At 32.1% G+C, this 24,455-nt stretch overlaps 2 protein-coding genes across 3 annotated transcripts; both read right to left on the bottom strand.

Moving 5' to 3' along the window:
• Positions 1–13,570: 13,570 nt before the first annotated feature.
• On the bottom strand, positions 13,571–17,309 carry LOC129285142 (uncharacterized). Of its 2 annotated transcripts, XM_054920704.1 has the most exons (3): positions 16,900–17,309; positions 16,749–16,810; positions 13,571–13,630 (listed from the first exon to the last, which is right to left on the bottom strand). In XM_054920704.1, exons 1-3 carry the CDS (start codon positions 17,271–17,273, stop codon positions 13,617–13,619), a joined length of 450 nt encoding a protein of 149 aa, XP_054776679.1. In that variant the 5' UTR covers positions 17,274–17,309; the 3' UTR covers positions 13,571–13,616. The 2 variants fall into 2 exon arrangements, with proteins under 2 accessions (XP_054776679.1, XP_054776678.1); XM_054920703.1 differs by lacking the exon at positions 13,571–13,630 and having other exon boundaries at positions 16,521–16,810.
• LOC129286217 (disease resistance protein RPV1-like) lies at positions 17,281–22,633 on the bottom strand. The gene is made up of 6 exons (XM_054922227.1): positions 22,104–22,633; positions 19,763–20,864; positions 19,392–19,664; positions 18,050–18,859; positions 17,328–17,456; positions 17,281–17,292 (listed from the first exon to the last, which is right to left on the bottom strand). Exons 1-6 carry the CDS (start codon positions 22,607–22,609, stop codon positions 17,281–17,283), a joined length of 2,832 nt encoding a protein of 943 aa, XP_054778202.1. The 5' UTR covers positions 22,610–22,633.
• Between the last annotated feature and the right edge of the window lie 1,822 nt (positions 22,634–24,455).

Below are 24,455 nucleotides of genomic sequence, written 5' to 3'. Positions count from 1 at the left end.
TAAGGAAGATGAAGAAGATCAGCAATGGCTAGCGATGTGCAAGGAAAGAGAGAAAAAATTGTGAACTGTGCTTTATCTATCAACATCCACGACTTCTACACTCATCCACACTAGCAACGATCAATAATGGCATAGCGATGATTGGTGAAATAAGAAAGAAGACAAGAAAAATAGTGAATCATGCTTCATTTATTTTGTTTCTTTAAGGGTTCATACATCATTTTTGATTCAAATTAAACAAGGAAAAATAATATTTTTGCTCTGAAAAATATTGCAATTGAGACTCCAAGGCCTACAGAGAAATTGCATATTAATTTAGACCTTAAATACAATAAACTATATTTTTAGGACCTTTAACACCATTCCCCCCATAAAAAAAAGGTATACCATGTAGGATGTCAATTGGCCTGGCATGCATAGCCATATAGGATATAACTAGGCTATCCAATGTGAAAAGTCCTACTAAATAAAAATTGTTTAATAAATAATATAAAAACAAAAAAATAACTCGTAAGTTAAACTTTAAAATTTTAAATTAAGATATAGTATCATTTTATTACTCTTATTTGTTTTTTCTCTCTCTATTTTTTAGCAGTTTGTCACAGGGCCATTACTCTCTCCCTAAAAGGCTAACCCATTAGGACATGCAACGTACTCACTTATGTAGCCAAGGCCCTCTTCAAGTCCCTCCGATGTAAGACCTGACAATTTCCCCGCCAATCTATGACGCCCCCATCACGGGTGGCTCACCAGAGTAGCCCACCAACTGGGCAAACTTGGGTCTAGCTCTGATATCACTTTGTCATGGAGCAAATACTCTCCCCCCAAAAGGCTAACCCATTAGGGCGTGCAGCGCACCCGCTTATATAACCAGGACCCTCCCCAAGTCCCTCCGATGTGGGACCTGACAAGTTGCTTCCCATTTCTAATAGATATCATGATGGACATCATTTTGTATACCATTTAGGATGCTTTATAAAATCTAACATTAGATAAAGTTGATTTTGTAATTGATTTTGGCATATAAAAATGTGCTTAGATATATTTAAAAAAAATATGATTTTAGGTTTATAAACTGATTTTTAACTTATAATAAAAGTGTTTGGATATTTCTACAAAAATCAGAGTTTTAAGTTTATACTTAATTTTAATGTGTAATAGGGATATTTGGACAAATTTTCAAAGATAAGATTTTTACATAATTTCCAATTCTGTTTTCTAATTATATTTAAAATTAATCTCATTAATTAATTTTATAAATCAATTATACCATATAATATAATTAATTGTATTAATCAATTTTTTCATAATCTATTTTATCAAATATATATCAAAATCACCCATTGCCCATAAATTTATACCACTAAAAAATGACTTTGTTTATCAATGAAAATTGAGTTTAATAAAAAAGGCTAGTCCCTCGCAATATTATAAACTAAAGTTCAAATTCTTGTGAGGAGATATTTTTTCATTTAGTGTTCAATCGTGACTTGAACCAGACCCTTGTGTTTAATAAAAAAAAAAACAACTTTGTTTGCCTTGTCAACGTTATTTCATTGCGTTTTATAAATTATTCTCTTTTTGCTTTATAGAACAAGGGGGAACATAAAATGACAAATGAAAAAAGGTCATGGTTTGAACACTTGGTCATATTTTGCCCAGCAACTACAATAAACCTAATTCAGCTATTGCTTTCATTGACACTGTTTCCTGTAGAATTATCATGAAGCTTTACATCCTTCCTGAAGAAGAATGAATTCTGCATAATGAGTATCTCACTACTGCCAATGGAAAGCTCTTCGATAAAGGAGGAATTAAAAAGCCATCAAAAGGAAATTTTCAAGAAGAAAATGCTTAAAAAGAAACAGCCATAAAGAAAGATGTCCTGATCAATCATAGAAGGAGGATTGTTTATTGAGAAGATTCTCAAATAGATACTGCTCTTCTTGTGACATCGGATGAATAATTTTGGACGTATATTGTCCAGGTTACCTTGAATGTTGATAATCCATTGAAGAATGATTCGTGATGCCAAAAGAGTAGGGTTGTGAATTTTCCAGTTGAAGTGATAAATCCACTTGAATACTCTGTAGGGATGAACTCCGCAGGAGGCATTGAACAGAAACCAAGTTTAATTTCCTCTGATACCTTTGTAGAGTTCCAGTGTCTAATCTGAAGGTAGAGGGGCAGCAAGGATGGATGGGTTATGCAAAGAGTTGGAAGATGTAGTGATTCAGTGATTGTTGAGTGAGTTGTGGAAAGTTGTAATGGATGTAGTTATAGGTGGAATGAATAGCTTTGATGGTAGATAGCGGGGGTGGTGGACAAAATATATATATATTTTTTTAATGGACGATTTTGTTCCTTTTTTTTTGAAATACTTGAACATAGGTTTTATTTTTTTAACCCTTCTGTAGGAAGGTATTGAAAACAATGATTAAAAGACCGGACCAAATTGAATGGTTAGACTATTGATCAATCAGGCTAATAGCTCAGTCAAGTCAAAAAAAACCATTTGAGAAGTTGGGTTAGATTATATTGTTTTGGACTGACAATCGGACCAAGAATCAAGATCAAATCGGGAATTGGATTTGGTTTTTAAAAATCAAAGTGCTCAAAATTTCCTTTTCTTTTTCTTTATTTTTTATGAATTTTTTTAAATAATGATAATTTTTTAATCATTTGATGTTATGTTAAATTATATGGCTTGTTAAGTTATCATAAATTTAAAATTATTGCAAACTGTTATCAAAATAATATTATTCTTTACATGCATCACGCTGCAGTAATATTCTTTTTGGTTGGTAAAGAAAATTTTGGATGAGTTAAATTTCAAAATTTCATTAAGACACATTGTCATAGTACTTCTGATTTCAAAAAGAATTTACAGAAACATTTAAAATAATTGTTATTACTTATTATGTAACATAAGTTAATTTTTTTTGGGGTGGGGGGGAGATGAGATTAGAGAATATGACACTAGATGCAGTTGCTTTAAAAATGTTGAGATATTTTATTGAGACACCGAGATCGATAAATTGTGAATACGTTTGGCCAAAAATTTGTGAATATGGACTGGTTTATATCACATTGTATTTAAATTTTAACAATAAAATCAGAACTTTCTAAATTTTTAGGCTAAAATATGCTTTTACTTCTTTAATTTTATATAAAGTTTTAACTTTGTAAAATTTAAAAGTCAACATGAAATATTGTGTAAATTTAAAATTTTAAAAAGTATATTTTAGGCAAAATTTTAAAATAATGATTTGCATTTTTCTTTTATTTTATTGATTTGTTGTGATTAAGAAAAAAAATAAAAACTTTAGCATCTATGTTGTAATTTTATAATATTCAATCAATACTCATCTTTATTTTTTTTAATGAGTTTATTGCCATATTATACATATAAATAATTATATAATACACAAATACATCCATACATTTATAATGTATGTATATGTCTGTATGTGTACGCACATACACACACGCAGATACAGATATTCATATTCATTACATAAGACGCACAATATGTTGTCCTGCTAATAGAAAATTCGAAGTATTAAATGTCGTATATATGATCCAACCCTCTTGTTTATTTTCGGGCCAACTTGATTGTAGCTTATGGGTCTGGATCGATAAGATCGATAAAAATGACTCACATAATAACTGAGTCTTTGCTCCATTGGCTGGGTTATAAAATAATAAACGTACGTATGCGCAACTTTTGTTTCCATTGATTAATGGGAGAATTACATAGATGCCCTCTTCAAATTAAGGTCTTAAGTGTCAAATTTTAAAAATTCATAAATTCAATTCTTAATTTTATAATTTGTAATGAATTTATAACTTATATTTTAAATTTTAACAGGAAAAACAAATTTATTTATTTTTCAATCACGTTGAAATTTAAAAAATAAGTTATAAATTCATCATAATAAAATTATAAAATTAAAAAATAAATTTGTAAATTCTTAAAGTTTGACATTTAAAATTTAATTTAAATTAATTAATTCTCTTAAAACCTATATGTCATTCTTTTTGAATTAATTAGTACGATGGTGAAACTAAAACAAGAAAATTGGGCTTCTTTTTCTGTTTATACAAAAATTGGGCTTCCATGATTCCAAGCCTATTTTCATTTTCATCTTCAAGTTAGGCTTTCAATCCGTTGCATTAAATCTAGAACTTTAAATCTTCTATTTAATAAAGTATTGTTTGGTTGAGGGGGAGGGGAGGGGAGCTCCTCTTGTTCCAAACAAGAGGAGGGAAAATTTTTAAAATTTCCCCTCCCCTCCCCTCCAAAACCTTTCCCTCAAATTGGGAGGAGCCCTCCTCCCCTCTTTTTGAATCAAATATAGCCTAAGAAATCGAAGTCTTGCTTAATTTATTTGAGTTTCTTTTCTTATATGATGTGATTTGTTTTCATAAAATATATGACGTGGTTTTAGATGACTTGGCTATGGAATGGATGACTTGTCCAAATTGAGTGTCACTTAAAATTAATAAGCCATGTAGGATATCATCTTAACTCAAATATTCTCTGTCCTTTTGGATGCGATCAAGAGGAATCATCTTCTCACCTGTTCTTTTGCAATTAATCACGATTGTTGTGGTTTGGTGCCTTTGGCCTTAGGACTGACAATATCACTCTTGGAAATTATCAAGACTGGCTCCTTGATTCTCTAGATAAGTTTATGAAGGATGATAATACCCAGTGGATTAGGAATATTACCTCTATAATTAGCATGATTTGTGGAGGAGAAATCAGATCACTCATCACGGGAAAAGATTGGACCCTTTCCAGATAATCAAGGAAGTGAAAAGCTTGAATCTATACTTGGATACCATATTCGAACTGGACAAGAAATTGCTTATGAAGCCGCAATCTCAAACAAATGGACTCGAACATAATCCAATACATGCGATGCACAAATGAAAGATTTGGGTTAGAAGAAGGAAAAGGGGCAAAATTAAATTTTGGAATATTTCCTTTACCTTTGGAAACGATCTCATCGTCTCAGTTTCCAAACAAGCAGTTAATCCTATGTCGCAAGGGCTTATTTGGGTCCACAATGCCCCTTTTTTGGCTTTATAATTATCTCTCAGCTTACAATCTAGCACCTCGCCATGTGGAGATCATCTTCTATAAGGGCCTGTTTGGTTCGCTGGAATTAAACTCCAGGGAAGGAATACGAAAAAGGAATTAGCAAATTCCTTTTCTTGATTGATATGAAAATGGGTTTTCAAAAATTGATTTTCAGGAGGGAGAGTGGAAATTCAGTTCCCACCATCACCCTATGGAAAATCCATATTTTCCTAAGAAATAATTATGCTGACCAAAATGTCCTTAATTACTTTTCAAATTTTCAAAATTGACTCCCCACCTCTAAACTATCAAACTCCCCCCCCCCTCTCTCGACATTCTTTTCCCCTGCACTTCATTTTTAGGCTAGCTTTCACAAGCTTCATTTTCCAAAATCACTTCGGCAGAGAGGGTTCGGTGCTTCGACGAGCTTTAGTTCTAAGCTTGAATGTATGTTCACTGATCATGCTGCTTCAACATCGCAAATCTGACCATTGGCGATGAGTGTTAGAAGCCGTGAAAGCCGTTTTGCTCCAAAATTGTTTGCTGGTTGTGCTCCTCTCCATGTTTCACCATCGCAAATCTGACATCGACAATAAGGATGAAGTTCGAGGATGAAGCCATAGAAGCCATTTCAGATCTAGTTTAGGTCTGAGAAGCCATGAATGTCAAGTCATCGTGTTCTTTTTTTTTTTTTTTTCAGATCAGGTTTTTTTTGGTACATTCCCAAATTTGGTTTTGTTCATTCTTATTACATATCATTTTACATTATGGGTTGATTATGAGCATAATTCCAATCATTTGATTCTACACGATTTTTGATTGATTTTAGGTTGTGTTTTTGTTACCAACTGGCTGTGTTAACGGTTGATCTGGTGCATCGTCTATGAATAGTTGGAGGAGAAGGATGAGTGAGACTGGTAGGGATAATATTGTCTTTTTATATTTTAAAATCAATTTAATTTATATGCCTGAAAAAGATTGTCTACCCATTTTTTCTATCACACCAAGCCTACTTTTTAATTTAATTCCTTTTCTTTTTCCAATTTCAACTCCATTTTCTTTTTCAGTTTTATTTCCAAGAAAATGCTTAAGAAAATTCCTAAGCCTTTCCTCAGTCTTCTAGACCTTGATTGACCCTTGCTGGATCAAGGACACCGTGCTAGTAGATATCCACAATCTTACTCGCACTTTTACATCAATTTCTTTTAATTTTTCTTATTTGTTTCCTAATATGTGTGACTTTTCAAACGTTGGACCCACTCTTTAAAGCGGTTTGTGCTTTTTGTTCTTTGTTCTTTTTATGTTATTAATATATATATATATACATATATATATTTATGACCAAAAGAAAAAAAAAAGGTGTGCCATATGGGATGTCAGTTCGCCTGGCATGCATGACCATATAGGATACAGCTGGGCTATCTAATGTGAAAAGTCCTATTAAATAAAAATTGTTTAATAAATAATATAAAAACAAAAAAAATCACTCCTAAGTCATAAGTTAAGCTTTAAAATTTCAAATTAAAATATAGTATCATTTTATTACTCTTATTTATTTTCTCTCTCTATTTTTAGCAATTGCTGCCCATTTTTAATAGACATCATGATGAACATCATTTTGTATACCATTTAGGATGCTTTATAAAATCTAACATTAGATGAAGTTGATTTTGGCATATAAAAATGTGCTTAGATCTATTTAAAAAATTATGATTTTAGGTCTATAACTGATTTTTAACTTATAATAAAAGTGTTTGGATATTTCTACAAAAATCATATTTTTAAGTTTATACTTAATTTTAATGTGTAATAGGGATATTTGGACAAATTTTCAAAGATAAGATTTTTTACCTAATTTTCAATTCTGTTTTCTAATTATATTTAAAATTAATCTCATTAATTAATTTTATAAATCAATTATACCATATAATATAATTAATTGTGTTTAAAATTAATTATATTAATCAATTTTTTCATAATCTATTTTATCAAACATGTATCAAACTCACCCATTGCCCATAAATTCATACCACTAAAAAATGACTTTGTTTACTAACAAAAATTGAGTCTAATTAAACAGGTTAGTCCTTCATAAGATTGCAAACTAAAGTTTAAATTCTTGTGAGGAGACAGTTTTATATTTATTACTCAATCATGACTTGAACCAAATCACACTTGTGTTCAATCAAAAAGAAGAAAGAAAAGCTTTGTTTGCCTTGTCAACGTTATTTCATTGCGTTTTATAAATTGTTCTCTTTTTGCATTATAGAACAAGGGGGAACCTAAAATGACAAATGAAAAAGGGTCATGGTTTCAACAATTGGTCATATTTTGCCCAGCAACTACAATAAATTAAACCTATTTCAGCTATTGCTTTCATTGACACTGTTTCCTGTAGAAGTATCATGAAACTTTACATCCTTCCTAAAGAAGGATGGGTTTCTCATAACGAGTATCTTACTACTACCAATGGAAAGCTCTTCGGTAAAGGAGGAATTAAAAAGCTATCATAAGAAAATTTTCCAGAAGAAAATGTTTAAAAAGAAACAGCCATAAAGAAAGATGTCCCGATCAAACATAGATGGAGGATTGTTTATTGAGAAGATTTTCATATAGTACTTGCAGCAAACTAGCTTTTGAGGAGGGAAAAAACAGTACCTTAAATGGTTCTTCCAATCTGAAAAGACTTCTATATAACTTGCAGCAAACTAGCTTTTGAGGAGAAAATTTTGGGGGTAAAGTCATAGAAGGATATCCCTCCCAGTCAAGCAATCTTAAACTATTGGGAAGATGTTTAGGACTTATTAAGAATTGGGTATTTCGAACAATGAGAATCCTAAGATTATTCATCTTCTTGAAGGCTAAACCGTTCCACTGCACTTCTTGCTGAGGTGGATCAAGTATTATTCCCTCAACATTACTACTTCCCTGTAATAGAAGTTAATAGAAGTAACATTCTCAGATGTCTCCAAATTAGAAACATGTTTGATGCATAAAACTTGGAGGAAACATACAAGATATAGATTCTTACCAAATTTTTCTGCAGTACTTGAAGAACATCTTTATAATACCATAAACCTACTGCGTTTACCAGGACTTGATGGTGCTTCTTGCCTTACAATCTCTCTACCCATTTGTTGTATTAGATCATGCATGTACAAGCAACCATTATCATCAATACTTATAAGAGATTTATCAACAAGAACTTCAATATAAAACCTTGCCCCATAGTCACATGCTTCTATGTCTTCAATCAGTTCTAAGCTCTCCTTTTTGAAGAAACAGGCAATATCAAGGAAAATTCGCTTAGCACCATCTTGTAAGCAATCTAACTTATTTCAGTACCTCATGGATTGTTCTTTTTCGGCTCCTCTCATATTGTTCCAATGTAGATCTCCATTCGTCTAGGTTTTTATGTGCCAAATTGGAGCCTATTAATTTTAAAGCCAAAGGAAGGCCATGTACATAACTTATAATACAATCAGACATATTTTCAAGGTCTATTGGAGGTTGGTTCATATGAAACGCATGTCAGCAAAAGAGTTCAAGAGAGTAATGCTCATTTTTAGCTCCTTCATTTCATGTCTTTTGAACACTATGGGAAATCAGCAGTTGCTTTTTCTTCTTGTTATAATAACGTAACCTTGCTTCCAAAACCAAACCAATCACAGCCCCCTGCAAGTTGTTCCAACTGGTCAACCTCGTCAACATCATCAAGAACCAACAAAACCTTTTTGTGAGAGAGCCTATGTTTTATTTTAGTAATTCCTTCATGAACACTACCAAACCTCATCCTTTTTTCCTCAAGAATCTCTAATACAACTGTTTGTTGAAGGCGAACCATGCGCTGGTATTTTTTTGACTCTTATCTGACATCAAACAAGAAACATGCACCTTCAAATTGGAAGAAGATTGAATTATAGACAGCTTTTGCAAGGGTTGTTTTGCCAATTCCACCGGTTCCATGGATACCCAACATGCTAATGCTATCGTCAGATTCATCCAAAAGTGACTTCACTTCTTCCATGCGAGGCTTTAATCCGACCATGTAAAATCGGCGTTATGCAACCGTTTAGGAGGTAGCATGATTTTTGCATCTTCAACTATCATGCAATAAACCCATGTCCATATCTACAAAACACACATTACTGCAAAACATGGTTTTAGGAATCCTTATCTAGGAGTGCTTAAGAAAAAAGTGCTCCCATTATTATATGTGGAAGATACAGGAACGGTTTAATAAAAAAGCACATTAGTATATCTACTGGATAGGCATGCTCAAAAAGTGAGCGTTCCTATACATTAATAAAAAAAATATAAAAATAAAAAAATTATTTAGAAGCACTCTCGAATAAAATATTTCTAAAGGTTATATTAAAAAAAATTAGTATAAACATTTAGGAGTGCTTATAAAATAAGCACTCTTATAGGTTAGATTAAAAAGAGTAAGCAAAAATTAAAATATATCCTTAAAAGTGCTTATATTTTAAAAAAATTAACGTAAACTTTTAAAACTGTTTATAAAAAAAGTTCTCTCATAAATTAAAATACTTCGGAGCGTTTTAAAATAAAGCGTTCTGAAATGGATATACGAGAGCGTTAATTCTTTAAGCTCTCTCATAGGGACGTTTTTTTTTTTTTTTTTCTTTTCCTGAATGGTTTTTTTATTTTTAGTTTGAACAAGCTTGAACCTCGATAGACGCAGATTATCACTCGACTCTTTGGTTCTTCTCTCAAAACCCTTCCTTTCCATTCTCGCCTTCCAACTTCTCCTCTACGGTTGCTATCAACAGTCGCCGGAGTCTTCTTTTTGTTGCGCCGTGAAGTGTGTCACGGTGGTCGATGTTCGTTTGCAGGCTGAGAGATGATCGTCGCGTCACTGACATTGAAGAGAGAAGATCGCCGTCGTCAAGCTGTTCATCGTCGAATCCGCGCCAAGAGCTGTTCAAAATGTGCACCTTTGGAGCTGTTTGAAATCGTGTTGCTGAATCCGCTTGGAGCTGATCGAAATCTACGTCGAGGTAGTTGTTAAAGTCCGTCGTCGTCCAGCTGTGCGTCGCCAGAGATCTGACTCTTCGCCGCCATTCACGACTAACGCCGTTGCGTAGCAGGTTCGTTTTTAATTTTTTTAAAAATTATATAATTATATATTTTTGTTGATAAATTGTTTTATATATATTTATGTATTAATATATAACATAGGCTTGATGATAATAATTTATGACTTTTGTTAAATTTTTATTAACATTAAGCTACTCTCATGTTAGGTAAAATTAAGCTTTAAATTGATTGTAATTATTCTATAATTGAGTTGTTATGTAAATGAATTTTGGTGTGGCTATATGAAAATTTAATTTATGTTTTTTAAGAAATTGGATGTAATTATTATTGAATTATGACTATAATAGTATTAAGTTAATAGATAAACCTCAATAAATTATAATTGCTTGATAGATGTTTGTTACATTATGCCATAAAATGTTTATTTGGATGATTTTAAATATTTAATTATTGAATTTTATTATTGGGGATACTCCACTTTTAGGCGGTATTCTATCGATTTTTTTTAAACATTCTAAGTCTTTGTTTTTTAAATTTTTATAACTATATTAATGATATGAATTATAAATGAATGTTAGCTAATCGATTGTTTAGAGAATATTGGGATGGAGCATATGAGTTTATCGTATTTGAATTTTCTCATGATCAAGACTCCTGTAGAATTATATGTCCTTGTTTAAAATGTTGTTGTGGAAGATGAGTAAGGCCAATAGAACTAAAAAAACATTTAGTATATAATGGGATTGATTCAACTTACACTTATTGAATTATGTATGGAAAAACAAGCAATTACGCTAGTGGTTGGAGGGATAGCGTGAGCAACACATTTTTGTCCTTGGAGGACTTGTTGCCATAAATCATTTGTAGCCATAGGTCCTCCTCGAACCTGTCGTCACAAATGATACCCTTCAGCTATTAAAAATATTAGCTAAGAGGTAAATCCCTCAGCTAATTTTAAAAAAATTATTACATAACTCATGGTGACAGGTTTGAGATGGACTTATTGCCATAAGTTAACTAACATTTAAAAATTTAAAATTTAAGTAATCTAGCTGATTTACAGCGATAGGTCCTCTTCAGACCTGTCATCATAAATGAAAAGCTGAGGGTTAAAAAACCCTCAGCTGTTATGTTGTATAAAAAAGAAAAAAAAATTTGTACTCCTGCTCCCTTAGCTTTATGCTCGCCACCCTCAACTCGCTGTAAGCTCCCTTTACCCATAGTTCCTCCCACAGCTCGATCCTCAAAGCTCCCTTAACGCTTGATCTCCATAGCTCTTTGTCCTCAGCTCCTCCCTTTGCTCTCGCCACTGCTGCCTCTTAGCTCCTTCACTCATAGCTCATTGCCCGCCTACGTCCTTTAGCTCAAATGGTCACCACTGCCTCCTTCAGCTCGTGTGTCCACCTACCTTCACGTGTCCTCCTTCAGCTTTAGATTTTTATTATTTTTGTTTGGCAATTTTTTTTTTCATTTTGTAGCTTTTTTTGCATATTTTATTTAAAAAATTTTCTGTTCATTTTTTCAGCTTCATTTTTTGTTATTGAAATTGCTGATGTATTACAAATAAATAGTTGAAGTTATTGCTTTAGATCTTGGGGAATCTCTATTTATATGTCGTCATGCTGTCAATTTTTTAAATTTCAAAACATAAATTATTTGATTAAAGCATAACTTTTATTTATTAATTGTATAGTTGATTATATTTGATAATCGTGCATTGAATTTAATTTATTAAAATTATTGATTTATTAGAAACCAATAGAGTGATTACGAGGCTTTAGTGTCCAAGGAATCTCATTTATAAATGGCTCCTTATTCTCTTATATGGACCCATTTTTTGCCACAGGTCAGTCTGGGAGCTATGGTGAAAAGTTTTCATTTACTATCACATAACCTTTTACTACACATCATTTTTTGTTGCAAAATATGTCTTTTAACTATGGCAAAAAAATATTTTCACTAGTGCGGATTCCATGTTTCAAAATTCACTTTTATGGCTTCTTGGATGCACATATGGAAGGTCCATTTTTTCCCCTTAAAAAAAAAAAATCCAAACAACATCTCACCTCCAAAAAGTGACATAAGTGTGGGTTGTTAGATTCGTAAACAAGACTTTAAATAATAGTTGAGTGACGAAACATTTGATTTGATCTAGCTAACAATAATGCAAAAATCTCCAAAAATGCACACCTATTGGAAGGCGTTTTACAAGCATTAAAACAACATACAAAAGATAAAGAGAAAATGTTGTACTTTCATCCTAACAGAGATAGGTGTTTCTTTTTATGCAACTAAATTATGTTTTTAGTTTCACATCTTTTTTAATGGAAGTTTTACATCTTTTATTAAAATTGTCAAATTACTATATTAAAATTGTCAATTAATGTTGAATGGTTAATAGTAACATTATTCGATTGACGACTAAAAGTAATAGATTTTAGAATAATTTTATAATTTTGTGAAACTTTTATGTATTTAAATCTTAGTATAAAATCTGATAATGATCTTTTCTTTGTTCAATGAGGTTGAAGAGCTAATTGCCCAACATCTATTCACGATGCTGGTAAGTAAAGCAAAATCCTCTGATCCTTTGTTTTCTCTGTTTTTCAACAATGGATGGTAGTAGTTCTTTTGATTCTCATTTTTGGGTCATCTTCTATTTTTTAGGTATAATCATTCGGTGTTCAAAGTCGACGGTTCCAACTAATTCAAATTCAAGCACTATGACACCCCAAATGAGAGGTGGCTCTCCCAAGCATATTTTATTCATTCTCATTGCCTCAAAAATCAAACTCAAGAGCTAATGGTTAAGGGAATTTAGATCCCTTACCATCAAGCTAAGATGCATTGGTTTTGCGTCATTTTTTTTATCCTTATTAATATTGATTAGCTTAAGAATGTTTTGGGCTTGCAGAACGAGGAAGGAAAACACATCCAAGAGGCCAAGGTTCAATCAATTGCGAGGAGTGGCAATATTTAAGTAAAATAGACCCTTTGGTAAAATGATGCATTACCTCCACAACTTGTAATAGTGAACACAAAGCCTCACACTAGTGTGACTTTGTAACACTGACCCTTTATCTGGACATAGGTTTGGTCATAGCTCTAGGTTGAGGCGAAGAAAAAACTGAAGCTTATAAATTAAAATTGACAAATTTATCATTGAGTTACTGCTCTGCTAAGCCTATAATTTTTGCTAAACTTTAAAAAATCATAACTAAATCTTGAAAATTTATATGAGGATAATTTAAAATTCTATTAAAAGCTCTTGAAGTCCTTTACAGAAAAAAGAAAAACATTATAGCGGTTTGAGAGAGAATTGCTACTATTGTCAAGTCTATATAAAACACGTACCTCCTTTTTTCACTTTTTGACTTTTGGCAAAATTTCCTATCAACTCTACGTTCTGAAATCTCTCGCCTATCCACAATGCTTTCAAGAATGCTTGCTCTCATACTCCTCATGTTCAACGATGTAAAGCTTAAAATAGGACATAGAAGTAAGGATTGAAGCTTTAAAGGCAACCACAATCAAGAATTGAAGTTGCCCACAAGAAAAATTGAAAAGAAAAAACAATGAACATCAAATGCACAATAGAATTTGAAAAATAGAACCAAAAAAAAAAGGGGAAGTAGTTGGAGCACATGAGCACAAGGGAGGGAGGGAGGGAGAAGATGAAATACTTGGCCACAAGCACGATTCTAGGTTTGAAGCTTTGCAATTCTAGATTTAATTTGAAGCCTGATTCAAGTTTGAAGATGGGGTGATTTCAAGTGGGAGAAGATACAGAAAGGAGAGAGAAGGTGAAGATGATGGAACATAAAGCGAAGATGACGGAGCACGAGGCAAAGGTGACTTTAGATTTAGATTTGGCTAGTCGTTCACAAGATTTCGAGTGAAAGGGAGCGGAGAGGGAGATGCACGAGCAAGATGTTCTACAATGACAATGAATTGATGCAAGAGTTTTTTGAAAAATTCTGAAGCATAACTGATCTAGAAAGTAATTAAAAATTAATTTTTTTAAACATTTTAAAGCCTTTTAGACTGGTTTTTATGAATAACTGGATCAGAAACTTATTTAAATTCTAATAAAAATATTAAAAAGATTTCTAAATTGGGTGTCAATAAAAATGGTCTAAATAAGCAGTTAAAAATTTAAAAAAATTCTTGAAAAAATTTCAAAAATTTTTCAAAATGGTTTTCAAGTTAACCAATTTGGAAAGTACAAAAGTTTAATTTTTTTTTCCAAAAAAAGTCACATTTTCCAAATCGGTTATCATGTAAACTGGTCTAAGAAGTATTATTAAGACCGGTTCCCAATGTAATCGGTTTAGAAAATTTTAAAACATGCTTTATAATTATGATAATATCACCGCCTCTCCTTTTTAAATTGCCTTTGCAACAACCAGTTTAAAAAGTGAACTTTAGATTACTATTCTTTTACTAGTGCATTAGTCAAGTAAAATTTTATTTTTAAAGTTACAATGTCTAAAAAACAATTTATCTTCTATTTGTATACAAATAATATTATATCAATTGTAACAAGAGCTTGGATGAAGAATGACGTCAAGGGAAACCAAATAATTTGATTAAATGTTTAATGTATTTTAAATTCATTGAATGTAAGTTAAATATACTAAAATTTGAGCAAATATGAATGAAATTGTAAAAAATCAATTTTCAAATTTTCATAGCGGTTTACCAAATAAACCGCTACAATATTTTAGTTTCATAGCGGTTTTGGAAGACAATCGCTCCGATGGACATTCTAGCGATTTCACTGGAACCACTACTACCAAAAGCAATGCATTCACACTTATGATATAGTGATTTAGAGTGGACTGCTACCCGAATTTCTGCCGGAACTACTACAACATTTAGAATCACTAGAGTCAATAATTCAGGTGGATTGGGCTTATTTGAGTCGGGCTCAATTTGGTCGGGTTTATTCAGATCGCATTTAAAGTATTCTACCTTCTTAATAAAAGCCCACATAATCAAGTTCGGCCTTAACTTTTTTGGGCTACGTTCGGAATGGCTTATCAGGTTTAGCTAAAATTACCTATTTTACATATACATACATATATACATACATATATATATGTATATATAAAGCCAAAAAATTCAATAGTCAGGATTATTCAAGTCGGGTTTAATTTGGATCGGGCTTATTCGGATCGAACTTAAAGAATCATACTCCTTTAAAAAAGCCTATATAGCCAAACCTGACCTTAACCTTTTTCAAGTGGGTACGAACTCGCCTGAATTGTCAGATCTAAGAATCACTATCCAAATTGCTACAGCCCATAAAAACCTACCGCTCCCCTTCCCATTTGCTCGTTTACTTTCTTTCTTCCCCATCCTCTCCATTCTCTGCTCTCCAATGTTGCGTTTCTGTTGGGGCTTGGTAAGTTTTTTCTTTATCTTATCTTATTTATTTTGTTTATTTCTATATTTAATTAATAGTGTTTGATTTATTTATTTGTTTTATTTCATCTAATTTCTTTTCCACCATTTAAAATCTTTACTAATAATTTTCTTCTTCTTTTTCAGGTTTCTCCTACCCAATACTCCAAATTTATTTTTTTAGTTTTTAATTTGATAAAATATATTTTATCATTAAATATTTAAAATAATGCCAGTAAAAAAATATTATATTAAAAATAAAATATTTAATAAAATATAATTAATTATATTTAATAAAATATACATGTAATATAATAAATATTCAAAATAAAATATAAATGTAATATACAAATTAAATATGAATTTTTTTAAAAATAAAATATTGAAAACTAGTTATTTTTTTAAATATTGTAGATATTTAGTACCTGTTCCTGAACAACAAGCGTTGAAATTTTAAAATTTTGACAAGATCGTTTGTAGCAGTTCTTCTGAAAATTTAAAATTTCAAACCTAGCTAGTAGCAGTTCAAGAATTGCTACTTGAATTGCTACCACCGTTGGCTATCTTTTTAAAAGTTTCACATTTCGTAGCAGTTATGTAAATCGCTACCAAGTTTGTGCCAAAAATACAAACTAATCTACTAAATTTTAACTCAAATTTTGTTTTGGGTGTAGTGGTTTATCCGAACCACTACATATCTTGTAACAGTTTGACTATAGTGATAGAAGTTTGGGAAACCGATACTATATATCTCATTATGCTTTGTATAATAGCAGTTTGCCAAACTGCCACTAACATCTATGGTAGCAGTTTAACTGCTACTAAATACTTTTTTTTTTTTGGTAATGATTGAAAACACTCTTCTCTTGCACACATCGTGCGCGTAAGGTGATTTACCATTTGATGCCAACAATTTTATAAATGTATTTCGTATCCAATATGTATGGGCTTACAAATTGGCTCAACTATTTTAACAAATCTACCTAGTTTCTATAATAAATGCCATTATATTGTGAAAAGAAACATAGTTGATAACCATGCCTTTCTTTTCGCCATCAACATTAATACCAATTTATTACTTACAATGATAGCGCATAGCCCCCCGGGGACCCGGAGGGGGGGGGACTACTTATCATCGGCTTTCTAATAATTGGCTAACAGTTATAATACATAAGTCTCCAAACATGCTTACCCACAGGAAATACTATCTTTCTCTTGCGACACGAAAGGAAAATTCGGTGTCGTTTAACTCTCCTACAAAACATGAAAGGGGGAAATTAATATTAGTAATAGCAAAAATCTTGGGGGAAAAAAAAAAACTAATATAGAAAGAAGAGGCTGACCTTGTCCCTTTCATCGAGTTATTGAACTTTTTCAGGAACTTGCTGGGTGGTTCATTAGAAGCATTGGCTCTTCGTTTCAGTGAAGATGTTGGAGCATTCATGGAAAGCTGAGAAGACTTGAACCGCAAATTCTCCATGTTTGAGTGTTGTGTGTACACATAAACTCCACAGCGAACTACAGGCATATTTGGTGTTAAACATGTGACTTGTATTTCCACATCATTCCAATCCAATTCGTGAAAGTTCCTAATTTGAAGCCTCTTGAGGTCTTCTGCTCCCTCAAAAGTCCTTACTATATGATATAAATGCACATGACCTTGCGTCATCAGAGAACCTTCATGTGTCTTTAGTATTGCATGACCATTGGTACTCATACAAATATCAAAGGAGAATCTCTCGTTCGTATTGGCTTTTCCCACCTCAAATGCATGAGGGAAATTCGACCCGCGAGCACGAAAACACAATTTCCCTCCTTCACACCAATTGTGGAACCAATCAGGAAATGCTGTTGTTGTTGCTGGCATTGTGATGCCCATGCCAAAGAACTCGTTCTTCGCCTGATTTACCAATTATAAAGACGTTTCAGATTTGAAAATTCTCATTTTCATCTCTAATTGTAAGAGCTTGTTCATCAGAGATACATTTTAGGATAACTTAGTCTCTCATTCTTCAAAATGATTTCATTCTCACCTTTCTATCCTTCCGCGTCCTTTAATTAAGTTCATACCTAACAGATCAAAATGCTCCCACCAATCTCAGGCAAACGAGGAACTACTAGAGGAAGAAGAATAACAAGTTCACGAACCAAATCCTAATTTTATGGCTGTATTATCTTGCACATGCGAGCTATTTGCTTAGGGTGAATGGTGACATGTGAGCAAAAACTTCAACTCGAATACCGATTAACTTGGACGTTATAATTTGTGGATAGAGATAGCAATCCGACTAATTAATAAAATTAAATAAAATAATGGCTAATGAATTGAATAAGAAATGAACATTGATGATTATTTTGAGAAAATAGAGAAATCAAGATTCCAAATCAAAGTTTTGATGAACAGCTATCGTCACACTTGTATCTAATTTGATTTTTCATCTTTAAAATAGCGAAAGATAATAACAAAGTGGAAAATATATGCATGAGAAATACCTGAGACCATATATGGCCTGATGACTCGTTAGTTAATGATGTGCAATTCTCTGCTTGAACGTTCAAATGCAATGGCAGCTCTGGTATGTGTCTTAATCTCTTGCAGTTATTCAGTGTCAAGAACACCAACTTAGCACATTCTTTAATGCACCCAGGAAGCGACACAAGATCATTATTTCCTGATAGATTTAACTGCTCCAAATTCTGAAATATATTCAGAGTTAGGTGAAGATCTTCATCCAATAGACCACAATAGCTTAGATTCAAGAATTCCAAGTTTGCACTAAATCTAACAACTTCTGGTCTCTCATGCATTAGTTTCTTCAAAGATTTTCTGCTGCGACGTTGAGTGCCTTCCAGAATAAGGAAGTTAATATTTTTCAAGGCTAATAAGCTGTTTGGAAGATCCCTAAGACTTTTGCAGGACCTTATATTTAGTAATTCAAGGCTTGGAAGATTTCCAATGCAAGGTGGGAGCTCTTTAATAGCGGTCTCATTTGCCGAAATACACTTTAGGGCATCCATATTTCCCGCTACACGTGGGAAGTAATCAAGACTCTTACAATTACTGAGATCAAGACTTTGAAGAGATGGCATCTTGATTTCACGTGGAAAGCCTGTGAGTTTGATACATCCACGAACATTTAATGTCATCAGCATAGAGAGAGATCCCACCGAATCATGAACTTTGATCAAGTTGCAACAGTCTTTAAACAGCAATCTTGTTAAACTTTGGAATTGAGACATCTCAGGTATTTCTGTTATGAATTCACATTGTGAGAAATTCATATATGTCACAAATTCAAACCTCTGCCCAAAAAAAAAAAACCAAAGAAAGAAAGAAAGGATTATTTAGTTAACAGTAATTACAGGAGATATCATTTTTGTGTAAATTAAAATGATCCAAATCTCATTCCTATTTGGAAGTCGTGTATATATATGCTTCCAAAGGATAAAAGAAGTTAGCTATGTGACAGGGAATGGCTTGGATGATGGAATTCAAACTTTCATATGTATCATAAAATAGAGAGAATAAGAAAAGTAGTGGCCAGAAAATACAATAAGAGATCAAGTTAATTAGGATTTAGAAACATAAGAGAAAAATATAAACAAAAATAATTATTAAATTTTATAAAACTATACAAGACTTTTTCAAATTGAATCAATTGTATGTAGCTTGGTTGCTTTAAACAGACAAGGAGATTTGTGCAGATTTAATGAAAGGTTTATAATTAGATCAGAAAATAGAAGGATACTTGAAGTAATCCATTCTTGATTTGTAAAAGAAAACAAAGCTAAACAAATTTGAACAAAAAATAATTATAAATAGCCATAAAGGTACCTTCAGTGGCTGATCCAGCCTGAAAGGACTACAACATAACTTGAAGAAAACTAGTTTCCTCGGAGAAAAATCAAGTGGTAAAGTTGAAGAAGGATATCCCTCCCACTCAAGCCATTTTAAACTATTGGGAAGATGTTTAGGACTGGTTGAAAATTGAGATTTCCGAATGATAAGAATTCTAAGATTAGTCATCTTTTCAAAGGATAAACTGCTCCACTTCACATCTTCTTGTTGAGGCGGATCAAGCATTATTCCTTCAATATTACTACTTCCCTATAATGCAACCAAAGAAGTAATGACATTTGTTGGATATGCCACATGGTACATTATACTAGATGTACATATGAGGAAACATAAAAAGGGATTCTTACCAAATTTTCACATAAAACTTTAAGAACATCTTTATAATACCATAATCTACTGCGTTTGCAAGGATCTAATGGTGCCTCATTCCTCACAATCTCTCTGCCCATTTGTTTTATCAAACCATGCATGTACAAGTGACCCTTATCATCAATAGATATCAAAGATTTATCAACAAGCACCTCAATATAAAACCATCCCCCAGAATCACAAGCTTCAACTATTTCTTCAACAGAATCCCATAAATACATTCCAAAGAAACAAGCTATATCTAGGAAAATACTCTTTGCCCCATCTTGAAGGCAATGGTAGCTTATCTTTAATACTTCATGAATTGATCTTTCCAAGATACAATCATATTGTTTCAATGTAGACCTCCATTCCTCCAAGTTTTTGTGCGCCAAATTGGCACCAATCAGTCTTAAAGCCAAAGGAAGGCCTCGTGCATAACTTATCACAACATGACAAGACATGTCATGATAGCCTTCTGGAGGTTGGCTCATATGGAATGCATGCCAACAAAAGAGTTCAAGAGAGTCATGATCATCTAGTTCCTTCATTTCATATGTTTTTTCAACATTACACGCAATTAGCAATTGCTGATTTCTTGTCGTTATGATGACTTTGCTTCCCCAACCAAACCAGTCACATCCTCCTGCAAGCTTTTCCAACTGTTCAACCTCATCAACGTCATCAAGAACCAGCAGCACTCTTTTGTGAGAGAGTCTATGTTTTATTCTTGATATTCCTTCGTCAGCACTCCCAAACTTCACTCTCTTTTCCTCAAGAGTCTCTGATAGAAGCGTTTGTTGAAGACAAACAATGCCCTGGTATTTCTTTGATGCTTCTTTGACATCAAATAAAAAGCATGCACCTTCAAATTGGTAAAAGATTGAATTATAGACAGCCCTCGCAAGGGTTGTTTTGCCAACTCCACCAGTTCCATGAATCCCCAACATACAAACACCATCATCACATTCATCTAAAAGTGACGTCACTTCTTCTTTACGAGGCTCAAGTCCAACCATATGATCAGTGTTATGGAGGCGTTTAGGAGGTAGCATAGAATATGCTTCTTCAACGATCCTTTGAATAAAACCAAATTCGTATCTACATACAAAAGAGAAAATTCAATTTTTTACTGTGAAGATAATTGATGCAAAATGTTCGCTACCTTTTATTTTCTTTTTTTTTTTAAGTTCAGTCTCATTTATCATAATTCATTCCACAACCAAACCAGTCACTTTGAAAAATCTCATTGAATCCTTCAAAGATAACATATTGATTCAATTAGCTCTCAATTCTTTTAACCCTTCACCATAAGTAAAATTTCTTCTCAAATTATAAAATTGTAAAATATTTTCTGTTCAAATGGTACCGTTTAAATAAATCCAGACGTATAAAGCCAAAAGAAGAGTATCCAAAAACTAAAATTAGAACAACTCACGATAAAGAATATAGTTCATCTTTTTTGTTTGAAAGACGGATCAAATATATTCAACTACAAAAAACAAAGTACAAACAAGAAAAACTAAAACAAATACCTTTCAAAATCTTCCCCCCCTGAATATAGTTCATTTTTCAAACTTCATTCAATGCACAAGTATTATATATGTGTGCGCGCGTGTTATATTCAAAAAGCTAATGGAATATTCTTAGTCATATGCTCCCTCTGTCCTGTCTTATTTAATCAGATGGATTAAAATAGTTAAAAGTCTTTATTTAAAAAAATTCTATAAAAATTTCAAATTATCTTTAATTAAAATTATTAACTTTATTTAAAACTTAAAGTCAAACGTGTTACCCAAATGAACCAATTCAATATGCCAAGAAGCATGTATCAAATTTTTCTCAAGTTTTTCCTCACGAAGTCAATGTTTATTTTCACTAGATAAATTTATTTCATTAACTTCTGAGATAATTTAGTCTAAAATTTTTAATTTCAGGTATAATTATTATACTTAATTAATTATTAAACTGTATGAATTGATTATTTTTCTTATATTTAAAAACAGAGGGAGTACAAATGTATGTCCAAAAAGATTTTGTATTCCAAAGCAGAAAAAGAAGCAACAACACTAGTTAAAGATTAAATTAATAATATATATATATATATATATATATGTTAAAAACCTTCAATTTTAAAAATTATTTCTAAAGACTCAAAATCTAGAACTCAGAAAAAGTTTTACTTTCAAGACCTAGAGATCCACACTTATTAACTGCAATGTCATATTTCAAATATCTTCAATTGCGTGTGATAACATCAGTACAGTAACCACTAATTAGTTAAGCATCTGGAACTTCATAAGAAACCAATCAGATAAAAATAGTATAAACGTAACATACCCATCTCCAAAAAGCCATGCTGATGACAAACTAGCAGTTTCAGACAAAGCAGACCTCCATTTTTGTACTTTCTCTAGGTCATTTCTGAACCTATCTTCATGAGCAGCCATGGCTTCGCCAAAGCTATTCCTCTGATACTGAACATCCATGGGATCCACCTTGTAAAAGATAGGCATAACCATGTGGTTCTTCTCCTTCTTACATCGAATGATGTGGGCCAGTTCATCCAGGCACCACGTTGAAGTAGCATAGTTGGTAGAGAACACAACAATTGAAACCCTGGATCTCTCTATGGCCTTAAGAAGAGAAGGTGCGATCCGTTCTCCTTTCCCGAGCTTCTTGTCATCGATGAAGGCGTTGATTCCTTTCCGGCGCAAAGCATCGTAGAGAATCACAGTGAAGGAATGGCGAGTATCTTTGCCTCTGAAGCTCAGGAAAACATCATATCTGTACTCTGTTTCGCTGGTGAAGCTGAGGCTTGAAGGTGCTGCCACTTGAACCGCCATGGCTGCGATAACCGCAATGGTGAAGATAGGTATTGAGATTTGCAAACTCAATCGAAAGAAAAATTCATAAAACGTTTGATCCTCCCACGACGCCACGAAGAAGGATATGAGGGGGAAATTTCTAAGAAGGACCAAGGAACGAACTTGTTTGTAAAAAGGACCGAGGTCCATCAAAGGATTTAAGGTTTACTGAAAAATTACTTGAAGGGTCAAGGACCTTAATTCCTTTGAAAGACCTATGTCTTTTTTTCTAAATATTTCATCGCTTGGTCTTTTTTAGCAATTTGCTCATTTTTGACGCCGTCCCATTGATTTCTTGTGGTTGTCTCACCTGTCAATGATGAAAATGTATTCAAATAAATAAATAAAGGTGCAGAAATTGATGCCCGGTTTTTGTTTGTCCTGTAGCTAATTTTCAATTTAACGTGAAAAAATATTGGAGATTAATGGAATTATGGTAAAGATATTTTATTCAATTCACCATTAAACTTGGCCTACGGTAAGGATATTTAAATCATTTTCTAGAGCAGAATAAAAAAATTAAGATTTATTCAAATTTCATTGAGATATATAATATTTTTAATGTAAAGAATTAACTGCATAAAATATACAATATGAAACATAGGTTAAAATTTTATTATTATTGAAGCATAATTTTCATTTTTAATTTAACTTTTATTTCATTCTATTTTTTTATCAATACATTCTAAAAAATTAATATAAACCTTTTCGTATGTATTAATTTGGATTTATTTGATACGTTATTATAAGTCTAAAGCTCTAAATGCCTCTTATCAACCCATCTATATTTTTGAATTAAAAAAAATTAAACAATTGAAATTTAATAAGATTCATTCATTTATTTTAATAATGGTCTAACTTAGTACTAAGTTTATATTGTGAACACTACTCGAATCAAATTTTAATAATTTAGATTCATTTATTTATTTATTTATGTTATAATAATTACATAAGATATTAAATCTTAGCAATTATTCAATTTTAGATTCAAAAGTAAGGATATGATAAGGAGAAGAAAATAAGAGAAATGATAAGGAGAAGATCCACACCTGTTGAAATAATACAATTTTCTATAAAATTTATATTTGATATTAACATTAATATAGAATGTGATGTACACAAATATGTAATGGATTTCACAAATGTACGGGTTATAAAAATAGTACATGGTAAATCAATGTCGTTTCCAAAGAGAACCAAATTAATTGATAATTAGGCATCAAATTTTTTATTTTCAATTAAGTTGAGCAAAACAAAATTGAATTTGATTTCACAAAATAAGCTTGAATTTATAAAAATGCACTAAAATTAATGTTATAACAACCACAATAGTCAAGGCAACCTATGAGGGATAATTCCTTCTTCAATTTATAAAACATACAATTACCAATTAAATGCACTTAATATTAGTTTGTTAATCTAGAGTATTAATAAGAATAATTATCTTTTAATTAATTAGACCTCTCTCTTAAATTAAAAATGTGATTCCTGACACAATTATGGGATAAAATTCTTTCATCTTCCCTTTCCATCTTCTTGGCCTCCTCTGTATTTTCAAACTTTTGAACCAAAATTTGGATATTTTAGATTTGATTTTTATAAAATAATTTTTATAATATTCTCTCCCAAGCGCGTGCTCAGGTAAGTTATTGATTTCACTTCTTTTCTGAGAGGCTTGTGCTTGGCTTCTAGCAAGTTATTTGATCCCTTGCATTCATCTTGATTTTGGGGGGTGTGTGTATTACCTACTCTATAAATTTTTTGTCTTCTTCCTCTTTCTTATTTTGGTTTTTAATTCTTATTTTAGTCTGTGGCTCCTTCTTGA

This window comes from Prosopis cineraria, unplaced genomic scaffold (assembly GCF_029017545.1).
Source record: "Prosopis cineraria cultivar Desert tree isolate PC_DT_omini unplaced genomic scaffold, ASM2901754v1 PC11, whole genome shotgun sequence".
Classification (NCBI taxonomy): domain Eukaryota; kingdom Viridiplantae; phylum Streptophyta; class Magnoliopsida; order Fabales; family Fabaceae; genus Prosopis; species Prosopis cineraria.
Note: the sequence above shows the minus strand (reverse complement) of the source record. Positions and strands in the feature narration are given on the sequence as shown.